At 39.6% G+C, this 16,040-nt stretch overlaps 3 protein-coding genes across 3 annotated transcripts; all 3 read right to left on the bottom strand.

Moving 5' to 3' along the window:
- Positions 1–1,723: 1,723 nt before the first annotated feature.
- LRP88_00019 (uncharacterized protein) lies at positions 1,724–2,320 on the bottom strand (the record flags this gene model as incomplete). The annotated part of the gene is made up of 1 exon (XM_083236739.1): positions 1,724–2,320. The coding sequence occupies one exon, from the start codon at positions 2,318–2,320 to the stop codon at positions 1,724–1,726; it is 597 nt and encodes a 198-aa protein (XP_083107453.1).
- Positions 2,321–2,351: 31 nt separating this feature from the next.
- Positions 2,352–3,074, bottom strand: LRP88_00018 (uncharacterized protein; the record flags this gene model as incomplete). Its single annotated transcript, XM_083236738.1, has 1 exon — positions 2,352–3,074. The coding sequence occupies one exon, from the start codon at positions 3,072–3,074 to the stop codon at positions 2,352–2,354; it is 723 nt and encodes a 240-aa protein (XP_083107452.1).
- Positions 3,075–3,360: 286 nt separating this feature from the next.
- On the bottom strand, positions 3,361–3,732 carry LRP88_00017 (uncharacterized protein; the record flags this gene model as incomplete). The annotated part of the gene is made up of 1 exon (XM_083236737.1): positions 3,361–3,732. The coding sequence occupies one exon, from the start codon at positions 3,730–3,732 to the stop codon at positions 3,361–3,363; it is 372 nt and encodes a 123-aa protein (XP_083107451.1).
- Between the last annotated feature and the right edge of the window lie 12,308 nt (positions 3,733–16,040).

Here is a 16,040-nt window from a genome sequence, read left to right as displayed (position 1 = left end):
AAGCGACGTGGCCCGAGCATTTTGCATGTCCTCGACACTCGTTCCTTGCGAAGCAGCCTCGGCCTTAGTCGGAAAGTCCCGACTGTGAGTCGGGTTGAGGGTAAAGGATACGCAGATACAGGTCGTTCTGGCAATGAGGGGGAGAAGCGAGAAGGCCATCCAGACATCATCTTCGTGCCATGTCCTGTGGCAAGTTTGGTGGACTTTGCATCGACGAAAAGCTCGGTATGCGCATCGGAGTAGGATCAGCGATCCGCAGATCGTTGTAACGGTGATATCAAAGGCGAGATCGGACGTCAACGCCATCGTGAGGTGGTGGTTCAAGATACGGGTGTCACCACCCAGGCCAACAGAGAAGGCTTGTGCTGCAATTATATCCCCCTCCCACACGTGGCCTGAACATGTCACCTGGAAATTGGCTGCTGATAAACCGTTCCTAACCACCTCGGCCGACCCAAAGACGGTTTGGTAAAGCCCGTTAGGTCAGGGTCGCTTAGGCTAGGGTTGCGGTTCCGGAGGATGGTTTGTCACAGAAAACGCCATCTGTCAGGGGAGAGAGTCAGTGCGGATCCTGTTGCCGATTGAAGAACCGTTGGCGTCTGTCACTTCAGCTGCATCCACGTGGACATGGCGCCATCAAGCCAGACCATATGCACATAAGGGTGCCCCTGAGTGGGAGGTGACACATAATCCGGAGTTCATCCTGAATTGCCGGCAGTCTCGGCCTTGCCAGTCTCAAGCACTGGAACTAGCTAGTATAGAAGGGGTCCGAGTCCGATATTGGCTCCTCCGCCAGGGTTCGTCAGTTCAGCTTTTGTTGATGCGGGGTTTACCCCGTAAACGTCGAGTAATTCCCCACCACTGAGTGCCCACAGCCAGAGGTCCCCAGGGTCCCTTCTTGCCTGACTCGCTCACCCCTGCTCTGCTTTGACTGTGTGGCTTTGCTAGCGCCCCTTTGGCGCGACCAACTTTTCAAGTTCATGATCGTGGTAGGCAAGTCTCTCGCTTAGAGAAGCCACAAACAGGATAAAGTCAACCTGTGCTTGGACCCCGAGACTCAGGGATCTTTATTGGGAACTCAGACGTAACTGGTGGGCTTGGATCAAATCGGGTGAAACTCCCGACGCGTCTAGCTGTCCCCATGCCTGAAGCATCGTCTCCGGGACATCTTGACACCAAGGGTCTTTGAATAGCGTTTGGTAGCTCTCGAGGAAGCGGTCCATGCGCCGGCTGAAACTGGGGACACTCAGAACAGCATCCTTGGCGAACATGACGTGAAGGGAAAAAAGTCGCCGAATAACCAATTGGTCAGCCAGAGAGTCTAGACTTGGTTGTCGGCATGTATCGACATGAGATCAGGAACCTGTTCCTTTCGGCCCATTGCAAGAGTGCAAGGCATCCTGAAAAGCCGCGTCTCGCATCTCGAAAAGGCAATTCGTCCTCCTAATGTGTTCCACATGCGTGGGTCCCTGGTTGTTGGCGATGTCCGTTTAGAGTTCGTACTCTCAACCAACAAGCCGGCAATCTCCTCATTACTGTACCTTTTGTCGTGACCCACCACAGAGGCGTCTGACCGTTGGCGTCTCTCGTCTCAACATCAGTATCACTCCCTTTCTATACTTACGATGAAGAAGTGTAATTATCAGCAGTGCATATCTTAACCTTTCATCTTCTTGCAACTTTCCAGCACCCGTCCTCCCTGCTCAGACACCATGAGCTCTTCCTAGTTCTCTTCGACGGGGCCCATCGTAGTGATATCACCAACCACAGACAGAAAGTCAACATGGCGGGTTACACCAACATTGAATCGCTGAGCATCTTTGGCGAATCCCGGGCCGGACTCCTGGGTGACCGTAGTCAAGAAGATTGCCACACCTCCTTCCTTGCCCTGGAAGGAGTCGGCGGTGCTACCCTGGACATCGGAAAGGCCCTTATAGAGGGCAGAGTCCTTGGTGCTCTTATCCAGTCGCTGCCGGATAAGCCCCTCGAGGTAGGCCTTGGTAGCCCTGTAGGGCGAAACCACCACAAACTTGGTCCCATGGGCTTTGATCAGCGTTTCCATCAGCGTCAACGCTATCTCGGCCTGCCCGCAGTTGACACGCGAAGTGTCGATGGCCTTCGCTGCCGTGTGAAGGCAGTTGATGAAGACGGACCAGATATTTCCCGTTGGAGAGGGCTTGGTCTCATGGAACCGCCGACGTACCCAGCTTTCGAGTTGAGAAGCACCAGGTCGTTTGCTAGCGGCGCATTGGTCGCCGTATTCAAACTTGTCGCCAAGCTCCAGGTAGAAGATCTCCCTTGCCAGATCGAACCCCCCCATTGACGATGCGGTTCTGGCGCTGCGAGCTCTATCACGGCCATTGCATGCGCATTATGCGCTCCAGAACCGAGATCTCTTGATGTTTGTCGAAGAAGTTGAGGGGGCCGATTGTCCAGCTCTTCTGTTCAAGGGTCATCACGCAAGGCGGCAGTTGTCGAACATCCCTAGCAAGAACAAGAGGTATCCTGTCGAACCAAGGGACCAACGCTTCAGGCATCGAGATGGCACCGGCTTCATCAAGGAACGTGGGCTGTGCCTTGTCCCGTGCCCAGTCTTCAAGAATGTCCTTGGCAGATGCGTGCGTAGTGCAACACACGACACCGGCAACCTCCAAAATCAGGGTCGCAAGGTCTCTGAAGGCCTGGCTGTGGGCAACATTCCACCCCTTTCGGTTGTGGGGGGTGTCCTTGAGATTCATGATCTTGGTATCCTTCTCCACGTCCTTGGCCAGCTTGTACAACGCCGGCTTGACAATGCCCGACTTGAGATTCTCCGGGCGCAAGACTCTCTGCATCCGGTCTACCATAGACAGTGGATGTTCCCAGTTGTCATGAGCTGCATCAACCGGTCCTCCCTCGAGGGTGTAGGCCTTGCCATGTAGCTCATCGACCTTCCACGAGAATCCACGGACTACAACCGGCATTGGCTCTTTGACTTTCCCATAGGCGAGGGAAGCAAGCTTGTTCACATGCGCGGCAATATTGCTGACAGCAGCGTGGGTCGGTGTGCAGACAATGACAGGCCCTACACTCATCGCAAGCAGGATCGCTGTAGCCATCAAGCCAGTTTTACCGGAACCAGCAAAACAACGATCGGCAGGATGCCAAGGGGAACCTTGCTGAGAACATCCATGAAGACTGCCCTGTCTTTGTCGTGAACCCGGTCGAGGATTGCCCTTTGCAAACTCTCACAGTGTCGGCCAAGGAAGCTGATGCGTCGAATGGGTGTGAAGGCATCCGTCGCGAGAGAAGCCAGAGATTGCCCTTGAGACACGTCTCGTTGCAAGGCACGTTTGGCGTTGACTGCTAGAGCTTCAACAGCTACTCCTTGGTGAGGCTCGCTCCAATCTTGGAAGTTCTAGCGGGCTCTGCCATGGAGGCGGAGGCTTGGTGAAGGAGTTTGACCTCGGCTCCAGGCAAACTCGAACCAAAGACAGCGGGTTCGGCCTTGGTGATGGCGGTGTTGGCAATGGAGACCAAGTTGAACGCTCGGTCAATTGTCGCAAGTCTGGGAACCGATGTGGCTTCTTGCTTTGGGAAGACGAGGTGGACCATCTCATAGATAGAGCTCTTCTCTCCTTTGGACCAGGAGTCAACGGCCTTGACTTTCTTGAGACGGGTCGGGGTCTTCGCGCTATCAAGATCACCAGGCCGGCGGCAGCCAAAAACACAAGGGACTAATGCTTCAGGCATGGAGATAGCACCATCTTCATCGAGGAATATGGACTTGCTATGTTCCGTACTTGGCCTACAAGCATGTCCTTGGCCGGGGTCTGCCGAGTGTTATATAAAATTCGATTCTTCATCACTTATTACCAGTATTATACTAATTTATCATAAATTCTTATTACTACTAACGTATATGATAAGCGAGCGACGCAGTCAAGCGAGCGACGCACTTTTCCCTCTTATATCTAACTTTTCATTTGATCAATTGATTCCCAACCATAAAATACATCACAGTCGAATATTGAGGCTAGAACCCTTCTTGCCCTTTAGGCCCTTTAAAATAATCCAAATCTAAGCGTCCGAAAGGCTATAAAGACCTACTAGGTCTCTGAGCTAAGGCTACGTCGGCGATGAAATGGCATTTAATCTCGACGTGATACCACCACGAATTCACGCAAGCTATCAGATCTAGAGAAAGAGATCCTTATTTACTTTATTCTTAATCTAGATTCACGAGGATTTCCCCCCTAGCTTTATAGTATAAAAGAAATAACTAACGTATATGCATAGCAAGTTGGCCAGTCAAGCAAGTTAGCCACTTTGAAATTTCTTAGTATTTGCACTTTATTTAATAAGTAACATATATATATAGCTTGCGTGACAAACAAGCATGCGTGACAGCATACTGTATTACTAAAATTCCACTTACCCTAGATAGATTAACTTTTTTTATAAAATAGCTGTATACTTAAAAAGAGCATTTATATAAACCTAATTTCTTAAAGAATCTTAATATAATTTTTTTATTTTTTTAAAAAAAGCCTTTTGTAGAGAAATAGCTAAATATATAATATAAATATGCTTTTTTATATACTACCTTATAAGAAGTCTTATAAGATTTTTTTTAAAAAATATATAAAATAATAGCTTATATAATAAACTTAATATTAAAATTTTATTTATTTTAAATTATATCTTAAATTTTAATAGCCTTTTTAATTTCTATCATGACCTGACAAAACATTCATTACGTAAACAAGAGGGACCCCACTAGGGAACCACTAATCAGAATATAATCACTTACAATACCATAAGCGATCATAGTAATCACCCCGTAGTCACCAGTGATCACTCTCGCGATTACTATGACTTTAGTATTAGATATAGTAATCACATAGGGAACGACCTAAGTATATAAAATACGCTTATTGCACTTTCTTATATACTAGCTACCTCAGCTATTAATATAACTTAGTTATACTTAATACCCTTAAGTATATTACTAGACGTAACTTATATACTTACCCTTAGAGTACGCGACCTAATTTACTGCTAATATAAACCAGCATAACCGGTTTATTCCCTTAGGACTTATATAATTATTATATATTAATAGCTCTTATTTAGTGGATTACTAGCGTCACCCTAAGCAATACTATACTATCGCAAATATATCTAATAATAATACCCCTAGCACCCTAGGCAATAGCTAAGGCCAGCTACCTATATATAATACGCCCCCTAGCACCGCGGAAATGGTCACTGAGATCTATTAGCTCTGCGCCATGATTAATCAACTCAGGGGATAGATGCAGTAATAATAGGCTACGCCATTACCACCGCCACCACCGGTGGTTAACCCTATGCCTACACGGGACATTAGAGAAGTAATTAAACCACTAAAGCTAGTACCCTTTAATGGAGACGCGAGGGATATTATTCTATTCCTGACCCGCTGTAAGGGATACTTTAAACTATTCCTAACCAAGCTTGCGAGCTCTAAGGCCAGGGCCTTATTCGCGGGATAACTTATGGAAGGCACCGCAGCCGCCTGGATAGAACCTATCCTTAGGGACTTCCTCTTATATAAAGAAGCCGACTAAGACTAAGATACCATTAATATCTACGTAGATTAGGATAATTTTGAAGCCGCCCTAAAGGATGCGTTTAGACTCATAAATAAAGAGCGATAAGCGGCCGCATAACTATTTACCCTCACCTAGACTAAGTTATACGCCACATACATAGCTTTATTTAGATAACTAGCCTCGAAAACGGAGTTTAATAATAAATCCCTCATAGAAGTGTTTTATAGAGGATTAAAGTCAGAAGTCAAGGACGAGCTATATAAGGCGGACCGACCTGATAACCTCAATGAGTATATTATAATAGCTATTAAGATCAACGAATAATAATATAAAAGACGTAAGAAAAAGACGATAGAAAGAAATAAACTAAGAGGGGCTAATTTTAACCCCTATTTTCCTAACTAATATCATCAATAAGGAAACCTCCGCGGGAACTAGCGATAACCGCGAGGAAGAACTTTATATAGTATTAATCTAGGACTAATAAAACTAAGAGCCACCTAATAAAGCGCGAAGAATATTAAATGCTATTACTACTATAAGAAAGGCTATAAGGCTAATAAATGCAAGAAGAAGCAAAAGGACATCTAGGAAGGACGCTATAAGCTAAAGAACCCCTAGTGACTTCTAGAAGGTAGGAAGTAACTAAATATAACTAACTAAGATAGGAGCCCATAAATGGCTATTCGCACCGTTATTAGAACCCTAGGAATAGCACGGAAAGGATATAATAAAACCAGACTCTAGCTAGGAGAAGTTATAATGCCCCACTTAGCCGCTTACCTAATAGAGAAAGAAGTAAAAAGCAACTATGTGATTAATAATATAATAAAAGAATAACTATATGAGCCACTAAAGATCCTAAAGGCTTAATAATTAAACTTAACTAATTCCGACGCATAGAGCCCACTGCTAGAACTTAACGGCAAGGCAAAGACCCCTATGAAGGGCTAAAAAACTATCGCTATAACCTGACCCAATAGGCACTATGAACCTATTAATCGGGACTAATACTCCTTAGGAATAAGAGCATAACTAGAATTTAACCTTAGCCAAATTCAATAGCATAGACGGGATAAATATATATCACTCTAAGAAGATAACTATAAAATCTAAGTTAAAGAAGCTATGGGCCTATAATACTAAACCAACCTAGACGCATAATATATCTACCTCGCTAGAGAATGATAAAACATAGACGACGCGGAAGATATCTATATTAGGGCATATCACAAAGAAACTATTATAAACCCCTAATAACTAGAATTGCGAATTAATATATAAGATAACCCCCGCACTATATTAATATACCCTTAATATAAAGAGATCTCATAGGTCTTATATAAGGACCACCGCTATAGTATATATATTATAGATAAACGGCAAAACAACTATTTTCTAGTCCCACTACGGCAATTAAATAATAGACCCTACCTAGCCTATAAAACCTATTAGTATAAAGTTAATTAATAGTTTAATAAAATAGGTATCGCTACGCTATGCTTTTACCCCATAAAAGAAAGAGCTATTAGCCTAGAATAATAGGTTATTATCGCTATATAGAGGACTATGACGAAATAATAAGAAGAACTAGAAGGAAGCTGCCCTAACGCAGAAGTAACCCTATATTATAAAGAAATATACCTATGACATAGATAATAAGTCCTAGCTACGTATAAATATATTAAATATATAGCTATAAAAGGATTTAACTTCCTTACCCACTAGGGTAATAAAGCCAATAAGGAATAATACAAAGGAATCTAGCTATATCTTAGGAGGGACTATAGACCCACCGATAAAGTCCTATAGGAATACATAGACTATATTAAGAGAGGAGACCTTAATAAAGACTACCCCGAATTATAGAAATAAAGATATACCTATAATAAGGAAGAACACAAAGAACTAAACGACGCCTAATACGCAGAGGATAGAGCTATAGAAAAAGGCTACCAGCGATAGCAAGACAGCATAGAGGATAACCACGACTACGACGCCTACGCAGATAGCAAGTATAAATTTAATTATCTTAGCTACGCCCTAATAATATTAAAAAACTAGATACCCCATCTGATATAGGGCAATAAGTAGATAAATACGGGAATATACTACCCTAGAAGGCTTTATACTCCACTAGTAGAGTATATAGGCGATAATACCTAGAAATAAAAGTATAAGTCTAGGGAGAATAATTAAACGCTTTAGTAAATAGCAGAGCTAAGTAAAACTACTTTAACCTAATAATAGCAAATAGGCTTAAGCTACCATAGAGGCATAAATAAATGCCTTATTTAATTATTAACCTAAAAGAAACCCCTTTTAATTATAATAATAGAGTTATTAACTATGAGATTAATTACCTTAAGGTTTTTATTAAAGGAAAGAACTAAGAGATATTATTTAATATTATACTAAATAAGTAATATAATCTTATGCTTAGGTACCTATAGTTATAATAATTTAACTTATATTTTAACTAGAAGACTAGCTAAGTGCTCTCTTTTAATAATAAGGCACCCCTTATAATAAATAATAACTTAGGATATAATATAAGATCTTAAACTTCTATTAAAGAAACTAGAGAAGTTAGGTAGAGGTAAATATGAGATACCTCTCTACCTATAGGGATAAGATATAAATATAGAAAAGGATAAAAAAAATAATAGTAAAGAATAATTATATAAATTATATAATAATTTTATAAACTTAAGAAAGACCTTAAATTATAAAAGAAATTATTAAATAACTCTAAAGAGCATAAAGAATAACTTAAGAATATATTATAGTAATACTATATCTATAAGAAACTCTTCGCGAAGGAACTTAAGATAGGTCTACTTAAATATATATACTATGACCTAGAGATTAAGTTTATTAATAGGAAGTAACCCGGCTTTAGTAAACTCTATCCGCTTAACGAAGTATAACTACTAGTATTAAAGGAATATATTAAAGATATAATATAGAAAGGATATATTAGGAAAAGTAAGTTATTTATTAGATACCTTATTATATTTATTTTAAAGAAGAATAAAAAGCTCTGGCTTTGCGTTAACTTTAAAATACTTAATACTATTATAATTAAAGATTATATACCGCTGCCTCTTATTAGCGAGCTAAAGGATTGACTTTTTAGAATAAAGTACTTTATAGTACTTAACCTTAAAGGAGCCTATAACCTTATTTAAATTAAGGAAGGATATAAATAGAAAACCACTTTTTATATTAAATATAAACTATTTAAGTACCTTATTATGCCTTTTAGACTTATTAATATACCTATTATATTTTAGCAAATAATTAATAATATGCTATGAGAATACTTAGATATATTTATTATATATTACTTAGATAATATTCTTATCTTCTCTAAAATAAAAGAAGAATATATAGAATATATCTATAAGGTACTGCAAATATTATAAGATACTAAGTTGCTAATAGAGCTTAAGAAAAGTAAATTCTATGCTTTAAAAGTGGAATTCCTTAGATATATTATCTCTTATAATAAGATATAAATAGATCCTAAGAAGATCTTAGCGGTAAAAGAATAGAAGGAATTAACTAATATTAAGGAAGTATAAGCCTTCCTTAGATTTACTAATTACTACTATAAGTTCCTTAAAGCTTTTAGATAGATAGCCGCACTATTAATAAAATTAATAAAAAAAGATAAAACTTTTATATTTAGGAATAGGGCTAAGGATATCTTTAATAAGATTAAAAAACTTATTCTAAGCAAACTAATACTTAAGATATTTAACCTATCTCGATTAATTAAACTTAAAATAAATGCCTTAGATTTTGCCTTAGGCGCTTAAATTAGATAATAAGATAATAAAAGACTCTTATACCTAATTATATTCTACTCCTATAAACTATATAGAGTAGAGCTTAATTACCTTATTTATAATAAAGAATTCCTTATAATTATTAATACCTTTAAAGAATTTAGGTATTATCTTTTAAGAAATAAATATTAGATTAAGGTATATATAGATTATAAGAATATCGCCTATTTCACTAAGATATAATAACTTAGCAGATAATAACTCTAATATATTAAATACCTCTTAGAGTTAAATTATATTATTATTTATATTAAGGAAATAAAAAACAGTAGGGCTAATGCTATTAGTTAATGCCTTAACCTAGATATAAGAAAGATTAAGACTAAAGGATAATTATTATATTATATACTGAAAGGATAATTATAATAGAAAATTATTATATAAATTTCTAGAACTATATTACTACCTAAATACTTTGCACTTATTAGGAAATATAAATGACTAGGAATAGACTTCGCCGAGTATACACTAGGCTACCGATGAAGGAACGATGAAGTATAGACCTATAAAGGAAAAATCTCTATCCCAGATAAAGCATTTTAGCCTATCTTTAATTATTATTACTACTAAGCTACTCAATATAGTAACCTAGAGATAACCGCTCGAGCTATGAGATAATACTATGGCGATTATAACCTAGATAGTAAGATATAAGGAAAAATATATTAATGCTAGAAATGCCACGAAAATATATTACTATGCACCGCCCGCACGAAGGAGTATATTAGACTAATACCCTTGCTAGAATATATTTAACTTATTAAGGGATATAAAAAATAAAATATTAATATTATTAACTACGCACGAGGATATTAATATAATAAAGATAAACTCCTAACCTACTAAGGAATAATTATTATCCCTAACTAAGTATTTAAACCTATCTTTAAATACTATTATAATTAATCCCTGCATAATAGAAATTATAACCTAACCTAGAGATTAATAAATTACCTTTATAATAGCTATTAGCTTAAAAAGAGGGTAAAATAATAAATATAATAATATATAAAATGCTAACATACATAATAAGCATATACACCAAACAAGTATATGCACTACTTTTCCTATACCCATAAGATAGAAGCCGCAATAAAAATATTATAAACCATTTAATTAATTAAAACTACTCACTATACTCTTCCCCAGACGTCTCAATCACTACCTGATAGGTCCTTGCATTATGGCCGGGCTTACCACAGACACCACAACGCCGAACACCCGGTCGCGCCGACCTTCCTTGACCACCACTTCTCGACGATTCCGCCACTACCTGCGCATCAACATCCATTTGATTAATTGCTTGCCGTCCTTCCTCTACCGTCATTACCCCTCTTTTCTGTAGTCAGGTCCTTTTTGCCCTCCGGCGCCGGCTTAGTATCTCATTCGCCTGTTTAAGGTCTTTGACCCGAGCCTCGAGTAAGGCAACCTTATGCATAACTATCTTTGTTCCCTTAGAAGAAGACCGTATAGCTTCTAGAATTGACTCTGGGGAGCTACTTTTATGCGTTCTAACTCGTCTCTCGAGGTAATCTGACTAAGATTGAGCCTCAAGCACGGTCTTTGGGGTCTTTGAAACCCAAGGGGTCGATGGTTTAGCCACCTCCTCAGGCGGTGTTGGAGTCCGTAGCTGCACATCAAGCTTCGAGACCACACTTTCCGCGTCAAGAGGAACAAGCCTGGCCCCTCTGAAGGCTAATCTGATATTTTTTTATATCATAGTGGCCTGAAATGCGGCGTGGAAGGCCGGAAAGAACTCGGTCTTTGAAACGTGGGTTATAGAGCATCTGATTAGATGCTTAATTTCTCGACCGTAAGCGTTCTTAAGCACGCTGAAGCACCCGACGTCAAGGGGCTAAAGCAGATAAGATGAATGAGGTAGCATATAAAGCGTAATAATATTATTATCCTGGTAAAACCTCTTAAAATCGATAGAATAATGACTTTCATAGCCATTAAGGATTAAGAGACGATAAGAACTAATTAATCAATTGCTTATATACCGGTCAAAGTGCTTTAGCCACTCTAGACTAGTCTCGTTATCGGTCTAGCCATTTTGGGTCGTCGCAATAGCCCAATCGCCCGGGAGGTTGCTTTCTTAGTACCAGTTGGCGAGGTGATATTAGCCCGCGCTGATAATAAACGGCGGGATTGCCCAGCCTTCCGCATTAATCGCTTGAATGACTATAATCCATTCCCGGTTTCCAGGCTATACTAATTTTAGCTTTCTACGCCTATTTGTGCCTATGACGACCATTCTGCTTTGAATTATACCCATCATAAAGCCAGTCTCATCAAAGTTATAGATATCTTCTAATTAGATACCATACTTCGCGATTGCATTCGCCATAACTATAAACTAGTTATGAATAATAGTTAGATCTTTACACTTAGCTCTCTAGTAATTATATTTCTGAAAAAAACGCATCTTAAGCTCTAGGTATCATCTAACGAAGTTATAAGCCTAGCGCTTGCCGACGGGTAGCGCATCGCGGTCGGCGAGCAATTGATTAGCCATTTCTTTAATACTACGCAGTCGCGGGGGAAATCCTCGTGAATCTAGGTCGAGAATGAACTGAATAATGATCTATTCCTCTAGATTAGATAGTTTGCGTGATTTAGGAATCTAATCGCGTCGAGATTGAATGCCATTGTGCCGGCGACGTAAGGCCTAATAGTTGACTTGGTATAGCCTAGCAGCGCCTCGGAGACTTAAATTTAGGTTATTTTGAAGAGCTTAAAGCGCAAGAAGGACTTAATGTTTAGAATAGAGTTAAGGTATGATTTTTGGTTAATAATTAATTGATTAAATGGCATTAGTGATAATTAAGGGATTTTTAGTATATATACTTATTTGGTGCATATACTTATTATATATATTAAGGTAATTAATATATAAGAAAGTATAATAAGTATATTCTATAATATATATAATAAGCGAGTAAAATAGATAAGCGAGTGAAACACTTTTCTTAACCTTTAAAATAAAAATCACTATAAAAATATAATAAATTATCTAATTAATTAAAACTTATTACTATACTCTTCCCCAGACGTCTCAATCACTACCTGACAGGTCCTTGCATTATGGCCGGGCTTGCCGCAGACACCACAATGCCGAACCCCTGGTCGCGCCGACCTCCCTTGACCACCACTCCGCGATGATTCGGCCACTACCTGCGCATCAATATCCATTTGATCAATTGCCTGCCTTCCTTCCTCTACCGTCATAACCCCTCTTTTCTGTAGCCGGGTTCTTTTTGCCCTCCGGCGCCGACTAAGTATCTCATTTGCCTCCCGAAGGTCTTTATTCTCAGCAGCTAGTAAGGCAACCCGATGCATAACTGCCTTTGTCCCCTTCTCAAGAGACCTTAGGGCTTCAAGGATTGACTCTGGGGAGCTGCTTTGATGCCTTCTAATTCGTCTTTCAAGATATTCAGACTGAGATCCGGCCTCAAGCACGGTCTTTGGGGTCCTTGAGACCCAATGGGTAGAGGGTTCAGCCCCCTCCTCAACCGGCGTTGGAGTCCGTAGCTGCACATCAAGCTTTGAGAGCACACTTTCCGGGTCAAGAGGAACAAGCCCGGCTCCTTTAAAACCTCCCTTGATATTTCTTTCTGTCATAGTGGCTTGATATGCGGCATAAAAGGCCGGAAAGAACTCAGTCTTCGAAACGTGGGTTATAGAGCATCTGATTAGATGCTCTATTTCTCGACTGTAAGCCTTTTTGAGTGGCCCAAAGCACCCGACGTCAAGAGGCTGAAGCAGATGAGATGAATGAGGCGGCATACAAAGCGTGATGATGTTGTTCTCCTCGCAATATATCTCAAAGTCGGCCGAGTGGTGGCTTTCATGCCCATCGAGGATCAGAAGACGATAGGGACCAGTTGATCGGTTGGTTGTGTGCCGATTGAAGTGCTTTAGCCACTCGAGACCTATCTCGTTATCGGTCCAGCCATTTTGAGACGTCGCAATAGCCCAATCGCCCGGGAGGTTGCTTTCTTGGTACTAATTGGCGAGGTGATATTGGCCCGTAACCACGATGAACGGCTGGATAGCCTGGCCTTCCGCATTGATCGCCTGAATGACTGTAACCCATTCCCGGTCTCCAGGCTGCACTAATTTCGGTCTTCCACGCCTTTCTGCGCCTATGACGACTATTCCGCTCTGAATCAGGCCTATCATAAAGCCAGTCTCATCAAAGTTATAGATATCACCCAGGGTAATACCATATTTCGCGATTGTATTCTCCACGAGCCTAAACCAATCGCGAATAATAGCCGGATCTTCGCATTTGGCTCTCTGATAGTCGTATTTACGAAAAAAACGCGTCTTAAGCTCTTGGTATCGCTTAACGAAGTTAGAAGCCCAGCGCTTGCCGACGGGTGGCGCGTCGCGGTCGGCGAGCAATCGATTAGCCATTTCTTTAATACCACGCAGTCGCGGGGGAAATCCTCGCGAATCTAGGTCGAGAATGAACTGAATAATGATCTGTTCCTCTAGATCAGATAGTTTCCGTGACTTTGGTATAGTATCGCGTGGAGAAAGAATGCCCTGCTGCCGGCGCCATAGCATCGTAGGACTAACTTTATAGATCTTTGCGGCGCGTCGGAGAGATAATTTTGGGTCATTTTGAAGGGCTTGAAGAGCAAGAAGGATATTAGCTTCTTTATTTGACTGTGACATACTGGGTGGTTAGGAATCAATTGATTAAATAGAGATGATGTTGGTTGAGGGATTTTTGTTCCACTCGCTTGTCTGTTCCACTCGCTTATTATGTATGTTATACTTAAGTCATTCCTTATATAATTACTATATCTAATATTAAAGTCATAGTAATCACGAGAATAATTACTAGTAACTATAGGGTAATTACTATAATCACTTATAGTATTATAAGTAATTATATTCTAATTAGTAATTTCCTAGTAGGGTCCTTCTTATTTATATAATAAATATTTTATTAAGTCGTGATATAATATCCCCCCCTCTATTAGTCTTATCCTTAAGGCCTTTAAAGTTAGCCTTTCTAAATTTCCTATAATTTATCTAAACCTTCTTCCCTAAATATTCCCATAGTACTAATAATATACCAAAAGTAAAATCATAGTCCGCCGCGCATCGCTACTATTTATTTAAGCTTATCAAAGAGATAGGTTTTAAAGTCATACCTTATTCGCATTATACCTAGAAGTAATTATAGTATAAGATACTCGAGGGTATATCTTATTATTCCGAGTGTATTCGTCGGGGTTATTCTTATAATAGTTCTAGGGTATTAGTCGCTACTAATCTATGCGGTTTTTATCTTTATTTCCTTACTTACTAACCTTCTAGCAGTATCCCGCCTTATAGCCGAGAAACGCTGATTAGAGCTTAAGGAGGAGAAAGCTAAGGAAGAGCTAATTGCCTTATAACAGCAGATAAATAAGAGGCTTTCCTAATTAATACGTCTTCGTCGTTAGAAGAAGTAGATTTATAAGCGGGGTATTAAAATAGTACGACGGGGTCTAAATTCTTTAGACGAGTTAGAGGAGTTAGATCGCTAGGAGGCAGAGACCATGGTTAATGCCTAGTCTTTTAGTATAGTTAATATTATTAACTAATTAATAGTCCTTAACCTAGATATTAGTTCTTTTTCCTCCGCTGCTATTAATAAAAATCCTATAAGAGGCATTATATACCCGTGAGGTATTCTAGGGGTTTTTATATATTTTCTAAGTCTAAGTAATCTTTTTATTTAATAAAATATATTATTTTACTATTAATTTTATTTATATTAAGGATAGTTTCTATAATATATTCTTTAGGTTTATTAACTTCTATATTAGGTTCTTTACTTATTTTTACTTAGATAGTATCTTATACTAATTTAAATAATAAAATATAAAAGATTAAATAGAGCTTAACCTTAGGTAATAAGTCTAGTTTATAATTATATTTTAATATTCTTTACTTAACGTACATAATAAGCATGTACACCAAACAAGTATATGCACTAAAAATCCCTCAATTATCACTAATGCCATTTGATCAATTAATTATTAACCAAAAATCATACCTCAACTCTATTCTGAACGTTAAGTCCTTCTTACGCTTTAAGCTCTCCAAAATAACCCAAATTTAAGTCTCTGAGGCGCTGCTAGGCTATACTAAGTTAACTATTAGGCCTTACGTCGCCGGCATAATTGTCACGGCCATGACATGGGCCAGGCGGGGAAGCATGGCAGAAAACACTCTGACTAAGCAGGACCGAGGAAACCGAACGTCGCTCCCATGGGTCCCAGGACCGAACGTTGAAAACGTCGGCCCTACCAATGGACCGAACCCAGAGAACGTCGGTCCAAGGATTGATCCCAAGTATATAGAACACGCTCATTGTACTTTCTTATGTACTAGCTACCTCAGCTATCAATACAACTTGGTTACACTCAATACCATTGAGCATATTACCAGACGTGACTTACAACCTATTGCTCAGACTACGCCCAGCACTCTCTGCCAACATAAACCCTGCACGACCGGTTTATCCCTTGGGAAACACACGATCGTCACACGTTGATAGCTCTTGTTCAGTAGTGTACTGCATACTCTGAGCAATACTGTTACC

The sequence above is a fragment of the Fusarium phalaenopsidis genome (assembly GCF_050370095.1).
Source record: "Fusarium phalaenopsidis strain FUZ10S chromosome Unknown contig_32270, whole genome shotgun sequence".
NCBI classification, from domain to species: domain Eukaryota; kingdom Fungi; phylum Ascomycota; class Sordariomycetes; order Hypocreales; family Nectriaceae; genus Fusarium; species Fusarium phalaenopsidis.
Note: the sequence above shows the minus strand (reverse complement) of the source record. Positions and strands in the feature narration are given on the sequence as shown.